Source organism: Chaetura pelagica, unplaced genomic scaffold (assembly GCF_000747805.2).
Source record: "Chaetura pelagica isolate M959 unplaced genomic scaffold, ChaPel_1.0 scaffold68, whole genome shotgun sequence".
NCBI classification, from domain to species: domain Eukaryota; kingdom Metazoa; phylum Chordata; class Aves; order Apodiformes; family Apodidae; genus Chaetura; species Chaetura pelagica.
The window spans coordinates 2,539,152-2,552,048 of NW_009954407.1; the positions used below are offsets into that span (position 1 = coordinate 2,539,152).

At 38.9% G+C, this 12,897-nt stretch overlaps 1 protein-coding gene across 1 annotated transcript in view; it reads right to left on the reverse strand.

The window, feature by feature from the left end:
• Nucleotides 1-12,897, reverse strand: part of CTTNBP2 (cortactin binding protein 2) — an 89,862-nt gene that overhangs the window by 75,388 nt on the left and 1,577 nt on the right. Inside the window, 2 exon segments of the mRNA XM_010004327.1 lie at nt 740-847; nt 12,713-12,869. Of these exon segments, the coding sequence (XP_010002629.1) occupies nt 740-847; nt 12,713-12,869 (265 nt within the window).

The window sequence follows — 12,897 nt, forward strand, 5'->3', positions numbered from 1 at the left end:
TCAAACCATGTAAGGTTGTTATCCTCCCTAAAGATACAGTCTGTTTGGCAGCTCTATTAGATTTTATTCTGATCCAGATCAATTTTAATTTCATTACAGCCATAAAGAATTGTAAAATCTTTTGATTAAAGTACAGTTATTTTTGTACATTTCCAGTTGTCTTTCTAAGTTGCCTTTCAGAGTGCAACATTATAAAGCAGAAAACCAACATTTACCTGTGCCTACCACAGCAAAAATCTAATCAAGTACTTGTGAGTTAAGAGTACATATCCCATATTTCACATTTTATTTAAAAAAACCCAAAACCACCAAAAAGCCTCTTTCGTAAGAGGCCATGACCATTCAGTTTTGTCCATCCTTCCATCTCACAGAAAATATTTAATAGATTAGATGCACAAATATATACACCACTAGAATAAGTGGACTTCATATTCCTTTGAAGTTATTCCTTCCTTTCACAAATAACAGACTCAACAATATAAAATAATTTGAAGAGGAAGTAATTTTTCATTTTTCACACTTATTTCTCTGAAATTTTGATGGTATTTTATACCAAAATTACACAGAATTACAGAGTGGCAACAATCAGACATTAACATATTTTAACATTACTGAGATCTAGTCAACCTAAAACTTAAAAATCACAATTTACTCGTCCACTAATAATATTCTATACAGAGTATAAAGGAAGTGGTAAAAGAGAATAATAAAAGGAAACCATAACAACCCAGTAACTTACCCGCAAAGCTTCAATTACAAGGTCTTGTGCTTCTAGTTCTCCTTCCATTACACTCAAAAGCATCCGCAATTCTGGCTTACTCAAGTTATCCACATCAAACTCTCTTTTCTGTAAGAAACAAAACACAACACACTAAGTGTTGGCAACACTGTAAACCTGAAACATAGATGTATCAGCATGCTAATTATGGGTTCCTCATACATTGATAACTGTCAAAAGCTGAGGTGACTTGATTTGTCATTTATAAAGTTGAAATGAATGGCAAATAAGTCTGATACTTTTTATTTCGAGTTAATAAATTAAAAGCCCACCAGTATGACACTGTTTCAAATCCTATACCCTTGCAAGGAATCAATCCTTCCAAGTGTTGTGAATGATGGGATAAAACTTTGTGACAAACAGTTCCCATATGCAGCCACAGAGTGAAACAATTCCACAGACCTGAAATAGCACCTCAGGGATGAAAGCAAGAACGGGTGAAAGAACCTAAACCACAGTGCACCTAATCCAGCGTAAACTATGCCTCCCTTGCAAAGAGCTACCAAGACATCACAGTATACTGGGCTGAATGTGACTTTCTGAAGCACAGCTTGTAAAAATACATGAAATCTTATCTGTGCACTTTATTTGCAGTCCCATTTGTTTGGCTGGAGGGCATGATTCAGGTTTAAGAGGCACTGTTAAAAACAGTTCATAGCAACAATATCTTCTTTCTCCACAGTTACCAAGATTGATGTAAATCTGACTTCTATCCCTAGCAAGACAGAAGAATGAGTTTATACTCATAACAAACAAGATCACTGAGCACATGCATAAACACTGTATGCTGGGAATATCCATCTGGCTTCCACAAACCCAAAATCCACCTCAGTAATAGCTGCAGTTCTGTAACAATGTCAATATACATAAGTATAGACGATCCACAGAACATTATTACATTAGATTTTGAAGATGATTTGGACAAGTTTCCATACCAAATATTACAGAAATTCCTATCTGACAGTACTGGATGAAGAGGCACTTCATGGATAGGAAGCAAACACTATGGGTAACAATGGCTTTTCAAGATGGAGACAGATAAGTAGTGGGGCACCTCTAGGACCAGCTTTAATAAACTTCTTCATCAATAACCTGAAAGAAGGATAGAGAAGTGGCAGGAAAATCTACTTCACATGGGGAGTTGGCACACGAATCCTCACACACAAGGTTAACATTCTCACTTTACCTGTGGTTAACATTCTCATTTTGCTGTGGTAAAGCCACATTTCAAGTACTCCATAAAGTCCTCATCTAAATTGGCGAACTAAAATGGTGAAGAAGGAACTAGTAACTATTACATGAGGAAAGAGTACAAGGCTGGAAGTCTTGGTTTTGAACGTGGGGAGGGTGAATGTTATTAATATTTACAAATAAAAAAGGTAGTAGATAAGATTAATGCAAATCTCTTGTTTACCAATATCCACAATGGTAACACAAGGACATGTTTAGTGAAATGACAAGGGGTCATTTCAAGGGAGAGAAAACAATCTTTATACCATGTGCCAGATGCAGCTGATCAGCTTTATTTCCAATACACTACTTACTGCAAATGAAATACTACATTCTTGCTATGATGTAGGTGTGTCTCCTAACAAAGTCCTGAGATGTAGGCACTCAGCTGTCTTCAGTATGAAGTCATCAGTTGCCAAATTAGCTGACCTGTGTCTCTGGATATACTGTCCCTGAAGGACATAAAATCTAAGAGTTCAGCTACCCAGACGCTTAACTTCCATCACAGGAAAATCCAATTAAAATTAAAGCAAGCACAATTCCTGCTTTCTCAAGGCAAGAGAAAACAGTTGTTCTTCCCTTAGGCTAGAAAACCAAAACTATCCAAAAGCTATAACTGCTTAGATTTTCTAGGTGTTCCATTTTTACTTTGTAGTTAAAAGCACATGGACATGCACAAATGCTAGTGAGAACTGTGTCAGAATTTTAGTTACATAGAATCAGAATGCCTTGGGTTGGAAGGGCCCTCTAAAGGTCATCTAATCCAACCCCTCTACAATAAGCAGGGACATCGCACACTAGAACAGATTGCTCAGAGCTCCATCAAGCCTGACCTTCTGACAGTACTGGATGAAGAGGCACTTCATGGATAGGAAGCAAACACTATGGGTAACAATGGCTTTTCAAGATGGAGACAGATAAGTAGTGGGGCACCTCTAGGACCAGCTTTAATAAACTTCTTCATCAATAACCTGAAAGAAGGATAGAGAAGTGGCAGGAAAATCTACTTCACATGGGGAGTTGGCACACGAATCCTCACACACAAGGTTAACATTCTCACTTTACCTGTGGTTAACATTCTCATTTTGCTGTGGTAAAGCCACATTTCAAGTACTCCATAAAGTCCTCATCTAAATTGGCGAACTAAAATGGTGAAGAAGGAACTAGTAACTATTACATGAGGAAAGAGTACAAGGCTGGAAGTCTTGGTTTTGAACGTGGGGAGGGTGAATGTTATTAATATTTACAAATAAAAAAGGTAGTAGATAAGATTAATGCAAATCTCTTGTTTACCAATATCCACAATGGTAACACAAGGACATGTTTAGTGAAATGACAAGGGGTCATTTCAAGGGAGAGAAAACAATCTTTATACCATGTGCCAGATGCAGCTGATCAGCTTTATTTCCAATACACTACTTACTGCAAATGAAATACTACATTCTTGCTATGATGTAGGTGTGTCTCCTAACAAAGTCCTGAGATGTAGGCACTCAGCTGTCTTCAGTATGAAGTCATCAGTTGCCAAATTAGCTGACCTGTGTCTCTGGATATACTGTCCCTGAAGGACATAAAATCTAAGAGTTCAGCTACCCAGACGCTTAACTTCCATCACAGGAAAATCCAATTAAAATTAAAGCAAGCACAATTCCTGCTTTCTCAAGGCAAGAGAAAACAGTTGTTCTTCCCTTAGGCTAGAAAACCAAAACTATCCAAAAGCTATAACTGCTTAGATTTTCTAGGTGTTCCATTTTTACTTTGTAGTTAAAAGCACATGGACATGCACAAATGCTAGTGAGAACTGTGTCAGAATTTTAGTTACATAGAATCAGAATGCCTTGGGTTGGAAGGGCCCTCTAAAGGTCATCTAATCCAACCCCTCTACAATAAGCAGGGACATCGCACACTAGAACAGATTGCTCAGAGCTCCATCAAGCCTGACCTGAATGTCTCCAGGGACCGGGTCTCCACCGCCTCTCTAGGCAACCTGTTCCAGTGATCCACCGCCCTCATATTAAATTCCATGAACACTGGATTGAGCTTCTTCATTTATGTGAACAAGATGGATCAACAACAGGAGCAATGATTTATATTAAGTGTAACTATTTTGGGCACAGGACCATCCACACCAACAAATACTTCTAGACTGAACTATAATAATCTATTTTTGCTGCCTGGGTCAATTGTTCCTCTAATCCAAAAGGTACCTTTTACCCTTCATGGCAATGGATCAAGGCAAACAGCTGTTTTCTCTGGAGGATTTTTCCTGGCATACGTTGTTGCAGCAGCTTCACACAGTGCTCCTCAATATTCTATATAGTCCTCATCAATCCATGGACATGTATAAAGTGAAAAGTTACTAAACATACACAGTTCCTCAGGTAATATGGTGTCAGTAATCTAGATTTAACCTTACAGACTGCAGTAGATTTCACTGTCAGCACTCCTAACTACTAAATTTAGTTCAGTCAGACAGCAGGACCCACTTATACAGCCTCCTTCTTCTATGAACCACTTCATAATATTTAATAGTTCAAGGACAGCAATTGATTTAACTTCCTTTGTAATAAACTCTCAATTTTTCAGATGGAAAGCTGACAGAGAGCTATCAGGAGGGTTTTCCAAACCATAGAGAAAGCATGTAGTCTAAGACACTATATTCACTAACAGTCTTTTAAATCTCCATTCAGGGGTTTAACCATGACATTATCTTTCCTTTCTAAAATATGCTTGACTCCTCTGTCAAAAAAGGCACCCAGGGTTTCTGATAGACAAAGTTAAGAGTGGCATAAAAAAAAAAAAAAAATTACAGTGCAGGAAACATCATTCCACTCTTCAAGTCAGTCAATTCAGCTTGTCAGGAGCTTTAACACAAGGCAGCTCTTTGTCAAAAGACTGATTGTAAATAGCAGGGGAAGCTTCATTTCTACAGTCTTCCAAAAGACATAAATGAAAACACACTTACATTCTTAGCAAACCAGAGGCATTCTTCAACATATGTGACGCAGTGATGAGCTTTTTTAACTAAGCATCTGATCAAGCAATTAAAGTACATTTGCTCAAGTACACACCCTGAACTAGAACATATGAAAAGACAGCAATAACAAGCAATTGAAAGTGCTGTCTGGTAATTTATAGTTAGATATAAATAAACCCAAAAAAGTATTAATAAAAATACATAATACAAAGCTTAGCTTTTATATTTTTTAGTTTTAAAATCTTGAAATAAGTACTAGTAAAACCACTTCATATATGAACAGTTCTAGCATCTTAGACAAGAAAACCTCTCAGCCGAGCATCCTGTCTCCAAAAGCAGCCAACAGATGCCTTGAAATCAGTACCAGAGAAGGACAAGCACATAACAATACTTCCCAGAAATACTCTTTAAGCCTCCAGCAATTTCAGCTTATGCACCTGCTGAGCCAGAAATCGTGATTTTTGCATGTAGTAGCCCTTGGCTGATTTATCTGTTGTGGATTAACCCTGTTGCATTTTGAATCTCTATGTAATTTTAGCATCCACAACATTCCACACATTTTATTAAGAACCACAGCCTTTGTGATTAGTTTGCCATCAGCTTAATTTTGTTTGATGCCTTTTGTTTTACTACACATAGAAAATGCAATCTATTATTACCCACACTCTCCATGCTATACACTCTTATCAGACAAGTCCTCACATATGAAGAGCAAAAGTCCATCAAACTTAGGTCCAAAATCAACCATAAGACACACAAACAGAAAAAGTGAAATAATGAATTAAAGAGCTTTTTAGGATGAAAGAGAAAAGTAGTATCTGGGCTGAAGTATCTGTATCCATTTATAGAACAGTCACTTTAGTGTATGAAAAATGGCATCAATCAGATGTGCATCATTATTTTACAATTAAATAAAAATATAAGCCATCATTTTCCAAGTCTTGTTTCTGAATAATTTTATGCCCATTGAGGCTTTCTTATCATAACTTTATCTGATAAATTCCAATACTGAATGACCACTTTTTCCCCAGTACTTAACAGACACCTTAAGATTTCATGACTATGGATGAGCAACCCTGAAACCCCTCACACAGGATAAGAGTGTGTGTATGGCTGTTGCTGAAGAAGCTGCTACACCTTCCCCCATGCACATCTCTGAAGCAGCATTTATGTAGCTACAATATAGCTTACCCTAAACGAACCAAAATACATAGTTTACAAATTTCATAGTAGTGAAGACATTTTTAAGACCTGGGCAGATAAAATGTATGGTGAAATAAAGCTATCCTTCCTCCTAAACCCTTCACTGCCATTTTTTGGGGAACAAGATGTCAGTCATAGCACGTTTGCCTGAAGCTTTTATTCAGTTGGAGCACTTTTTTGCCTAGATCATAAACTATTGTTTAGATCTAGAAAAGTAATCTTCCTCACATCTTCCGGTGGAGGAGCAAGCCTTAGATCCCCAGAAAATAAGGACTGCAGTAGTAGCTGATGGCTTATGTGTCATCTGGGGTCTAGCTACAATACCTCTGCTAAAGTGCCGAGCAGTAACAATTTAACAACTATGTAACTGAGCCATGGTTTTATAACAGAGATACCCAATACACTGCCCCAGAGTGAAATTTGGCATACACAACCAAAACACAAGATAATTTTTTGTCCTCTTTTGGATTTTAAAATGTCTGGTTTATTTGATTTATAGGAATAAAGTACCTGAAAAATGACTGCAATTCAGTCTTCTATGCCTCTAAAGAAAACCTCCATTTTTTTTCATACCAGTTTTGTAAGGGGTGTGTGTTGCCTGGCAGCAAGTGCACTGACGACAGAGCCTTGCATCTGGGGAAGAACAAGCCCATGCACCAGTACAGGTTGGGGGCTGACCTGCTGGACAGCAGTGTAAGAGAAAGGGACCTGGGAGTCTTGGTGGACAGGAGGGTGACCATGAGTCAGCAATGTGCCCTTGTGGCCAAGAAGGCAAATGGCATCCTGAGGTGTATTAGAAAGGGTGTGCTTAGTAGGTCAAGAGAGGTTCTCCTCCCCTTCTATTCTGCTTGGAATATTGCGCCCAGTTCTGGGCCCCTCAGTTCAAGAAGAACAGGGAACTCCTGGAAAGAGTCCAGTGCAGGGCCACGAAGATGATGAAGAGAGTAGAACATCTCCCTTATGAGGAAAGGCTGAGGGAGCTGGGTCCCTAGCTTGGAGAAGAGGAGACTCAGGGGTGACCTCATCAATGTTTACAAATATGTTAGGGGTGAGTGTCAGGAGGACAGAACCAGGCTTTTTTTCAGTGATGTCCAGTGATAGGACAAGGGGCAATGGGTGCAAACTGGAACACAGGAGGTTCCACGTAAACATCAGAAAAAACGTTACTCTGAGAGTGACAGAGCACTGGAACAGGCTGCCCAGAGAGGTTGTGGAGTCTCCTTCGCTGGAGACATTCAAAACCTGCCTGGACACGTTCCTGTGTGATGTGCTCTAGATGACTCTGCTCTGGCAGGGGGATTGGACTGGATGATCTTTCGAGGTCCCTTCCAACGCCTAAGATTCTGTGAATAGAGTGAACTGCTAATTGGCTAATACTTCTTCACTGTGCTACCACAGCAGCTCTTACAAACTGCTACCTTCAGCAGAAGTATGAATGCGTAATGTGTAAAAGCCACAGATTTGTACTTTCCCATGATCATGGAAAACAAGCTCCTTCCTGCTCAGAAAGCAGCTACATGGCCTTTTTAACATGGAGCTGTGTAATAATCCAGTACTTGGGAGAGAAACTTCAGAAGCATAACTAAGGGTTGAAGTGGAAATACAGGGGGAAGAGGTATAAAAATGGTATACAGGAAAACACATAGGGAAAAGCTGTCACAAAAACAACAACACCCTCAAAAAAACAAACCAAACAAATAAAAAAGAATCCTTTCAGAAGGGAAGGGAAAGGTGCATATCTATATTTGTTACATATTTTTTATCGAGTTCCATTAAATACACACAAGAATCCTCTTGAGGATTCCAAAGAAGACTTCCAAAATGAAGTTCTAAAAGTAACAAGGCTTGCTAGCCTTCAAGATAGAACTAAGACACCTAAAGATAGGTGTGAGCTATGTAAGCTATGTATCTAATGTCACTTTATTTTCAACAGAGAACTGATCAACCTAGTCAAAAAAGCCAAGAAAGCTATTCAGCTGTCAGGCCACCAGAAGTATTGGCCTCACTGACTGTATTGAAACATGGTCAGAGGTTACGGGGAGCAATTCTTCCTCTCTATTCTGCTCTCATTGAGACCTCACCTTGAGTACTGTGTCCAGTTCTGGAGCCCCCAGCAGAGGGAGATGGAGCTGTTGGAGCACATCCAGATGAGGGCCATGGGGATGATCACTGAGCTGGAGCAGGTCTTCTACAAAGACAGGCTGAGAGAGCTGGATTTGTTCAGCCTGGAGAAGAGAAGGCTCTGGAGAGACCTTAGAGCAGCCTTCCAGTACCTGAAGGAGGCCTACAGGAAAGCTGGGGAAGGGATTTTTACCAGGGCATGTAGCAAGAGGAAAAGGGGTAACGGATTAAAACTGGAAGAGGGGAGATTTATATTAGATGTTAGGAAGAAAATCTTCACTATGAGGATGGTGAGACACTGGAACAGGTTGCCCAGGGAAGCTGTGGATGTCTCATCCCTGAAAGTGTTTAAGGCCAAGTTGGATGGGGCTTTGAGCAACCTGTACTAGTGGGAGGTGTCCCTGCCAATGCAGAGGGGTTGGAACTAGATGATTTTTAAGGTCCCTTTAAATTGAAACCATTCTATGATTCTATGACATGATTCTATGACCAGATTTTCTACTGTCTGTAATGGGATACTAAACATTGTTCATATATGTAGACACCTAAATTTAAGTATCTTGAACCTTATTCATACTTCCAAGAGTCAGCTAAGTCACTTCACTCAAAAAGAGAAGCTCACAAACCTGTTTCTGAAACAGGTTAATCCTCCTAACCACTTAACTTCACACCACCAACTATGAAAGGAAGTTTCAAGACCTACTTCAATATAAACACAGCTCTGTGGTGAAACGAATCCTAACCCTTTTCTAATAAAGAAAACTCTGCAAAGAGGGGATTAAAGGAAATGATTATAATTTCTATTACAGTATTCTTTAATACTTCAGGGAAAATATAATGTATTGCTTTGGCTGTGGAACACTTGTTCTTTAGTCTGAAATTAGAGTAAGAGCCTGTGATCCCACACTTCTTCAGAAATTATCTGGTGCAAAAGTACAAGTCCATTTCCCAGCTCATTCAAGATGAACTTTAGAAGTTAAGATGTGACCTATAGAAATGCACTTGGCAACAGAAACAAAAAAGAGTATCAAGAAATATCTTTCAAGCAAAAGAATACTATAGAACTTGCTCCTCAACTATGACTGAGCTTCTTGCTGAAAAGAATATCATCCAATATTAACAACCAAGACATGCATAAAAAGTCATACAGTCATATCTGAGGGATCATGAGAGGACTTTACATGCATTTAATCATCCCCATCCACTAGCTCAATGAATTTTAAGGGATTATTCACTACATGAAGCTACATGCTTATTCTGCCCTTCTCTTCCTTAAGCACAGCTCCCTAGCTTTCTGGGTTTTCCAAAGGTTTTCTTTAAAAGGTATACAGGAGGTTTTGTTTAAGTTGCTATGGGGCTTTTTATGCCTCAGCTAAGTGCAAAACTTCTAACAGCTCCAACATTAACCATAAATATACCTCAAAACTGGTAAATTTATTTTGGAAACAAAAAACTAAGCCCCCAACCCCTCCAAAATTAGTAAGACACTGACCTTTACACACACACAGATATTGTCATAGCTGTTAAAACGTGTTTTCAATCTATTAGCAGCCACAAAGAAACTTAGTCATTTTTTATTTTGGTGCAAGTTAAGTAACAATCTTTTTTTATGGATCTATGCCCCCAACCCTTCAATATTCAGAACGTTGCTTTCAGGTAAGTCACTTCTAAGGCAAATAGTATACTATTAGATCCAGATAGAAGTACACATTGTTGAAGCTATCTTTATAAGTTTTACAGTTTAAGCCTTCCAGAATTTTATGCCTTGCCCTGTGTTACAAAAGAACCAAAAACCAATGGCCAGGAAAGTTTTAATTCAGGTACCATAGAGGCAGTACCTCTTCCCTAAACCTATTTGACACCTTTCCATTTACATATTCAAGGATTACACAGGTTTTGTAAATCAATTGATCCCTTTCTTGGGTAGGAGTGGGTGCAGAGGCAGACCTCAAACTCTTTCCTTCCTGTCCCAATTTCCATCTCTATTCCTATCTTGCTATGTAGCCTTTGAGGCCAACACCCACACAAATTAAGTCAAAGTGGTTGGGAGAACAATAGGACATACTGCATGCAGCAGATTTGCACCTCCATGACATTTTCATCCATTCAGGCTCACAGTTTTGCTCCTCTGCACTTCACCTTTAATGACAGGCAGTGTGACAAGTCCACATTTGGAAGAGAAAGGAACATTTACAAAGTGGACTACATTCAGTGGCTTGCTTTTCATACCCCAGCACATTCACAACAAAGGAACAGAGACTGCAGGTCATGGAGTAGAAAACACAAGAAAAGCTATGCTGTAGTTTGGAGTAGGGTGAGGAGAGGCAGAAAGGAGGCTTGTTAGTATATCACTGCAAGATGGATCACGAGCAATCTCTCCTCACAGAGGAGCAGCAGGACTAAGAGAGAACTGTGGTGTCTCTGCATCTCACCTTCCTGTCGTAACACAACAGCCTCACACATCCAACTAGATGAGCAATAACACTCCACTGAGAACTTGTATTCTGATGAGGACAGTGACAATTAATCAAAGTCCTTTTGCAATTGACCCTCTTCCAGGATGTAAATCCTAGTAAGAGATATAGTCTTTGCTTTCCAATGGATATGCTCTCATTTTCTGCTACTTGCAATATTTTTCAGATAAGAATCTTTCCAAACTATGTAAATCAGCATGTATAATTGATCTGATCTAACCATTATTTAGCATTTCACTATATTGACCAGAATGGCAGTTCTACTGCAAACATTCTTGCAGATCGATAGATAGTAAAGATACCAAGCTAAACATAACATTTCACACATCACCACAAAGTGTCATGGAATTTCTCTCCATTTATAAATTAATTTTTTTTAGTATTGACTGTTTTTTCCATAGTGCAGCTTTTTTTATATACTGTTATGTGACCCAGAGTAACCAAGACTGGTCGTTTTGGGTACACACACATCATTCTGATGAAGGCAGCAGCAAAATCCCTACTCACTTCAGAGGAGTCAAGACTCCATTCTGCCCATTTCCTCTATATGTACAGCTTTACAGACAGTGGAATATACTGTCTTCCAGACAAAAATAACATCTATACTTTTGACCACTGATAAAGCAAAATAAAATCCAGAAATTCTACAGAATCGTTTTTTTAAACTTCATGTTTGATGTTAACAGGCTTCTCATAGGCTTTGTTAAAGCTACACTGAACCTACAATGCATGACAAGCAAGCCCTCTCTGTGAAGCAGGCTGATTTTCAATATTTCAACAAAAAGACTGTGAAATTGGATTATTTTTTGCTATCATATAATCATAATTGGTAGACATTATGCAGATGGAAGTCATTCAAAGATGTTTTAAAATATAGACATATGTCTTCTCTCAATTCTAGTCCAAATTGCACCAACAATTTCACTGGCTTCAGTGCAATCAAGCTGTGCAGGTATGAAAAAGGATCATAACCAGTCCCGTTATATTTCCTTGTCATTCTTACAATAAAAATACCAATATTTTGTGGGAAAGAAGTGGTGGGTTTACCAATGCTGTGGCCCGTCCAAGTAAAGAATGACAAGATTATTGGCTTTGTTCCGAAATGTAACACACTACAGAACAGTCTAGGCTTTTTCAGTCAAATTCCCTGCTGAATGTAAAATAAGGAGGGAGAGGGGCACTTTCAATCCTTTTCTATAATCCTTCTAAAACCAGCAAAAAGTATCTTTTTTTCCAGTGATCTTACTTAGAGTGTACCAAGATGCAGTAAGAACATTTAGTATCAAGAAACCCTCCTGTGCTACATATCTCCTGATTACACCTTAAAATTTACCCATTGATATATTACTATTACAAATACTGTTCCTAAAGGTCTTTTTACCATGCCATTTCTGCAATCAGGATTCTGAGAACTGAAGAGAAGTAATTTAACACCATACAGAAAACCTTATTTAGTTCCAAGCTGAAGTTCAGCATGACTTACAAGACTGTCAGCTGGATGCTCACTGTGATCTAAGTAATCAAGGTGATCTAATTCATAATGTTGTGTCCTGAGTTTTAAAGAGAGAAAAGAAGCTATTCACACTAACCCTTCAAAAGGAATACTGGAGTATTGTATAAATATTTTTTTAGTCTTTTCATTGCACAGAGTTCTTTTTACTTTTAATTTATGTCATGACTATGTCATTGTTTGAAAAGACAGTGATGTTATACATATTCACTGTGTAAGGTTTGCTTTTTTTAAGTTTAAATTTGATTTCCACAACACTGCATAAGTTAGAACACACAAAGAGGATTAAGTTAGAACAGGGTTTCAGATAAGAATTAGTGCCTGCCAGAAAGAAAACAAAATTAAAAAATAAAATTAAAATGGCCGCAATAACCTCCGTTTCACAGAAACTTGCGTCCCCTCCCTTCTGGGGTCATCACCTTCAGAAACGGTCCTAAGCAAAACGTGCACCACGACGGTTTTACTGCCCGTAACTTCGCGTGTGGCTCCGAGGACGAGCACTCAGAGCTCGGCTTTAGACCGGGCCGCTCGGGCTCCCGGCCAGGCGAGTACCGGGCTGACCGAGCCCCTCGGTCCCTGGCGGGTGTGACCACGCCAGGTCGGG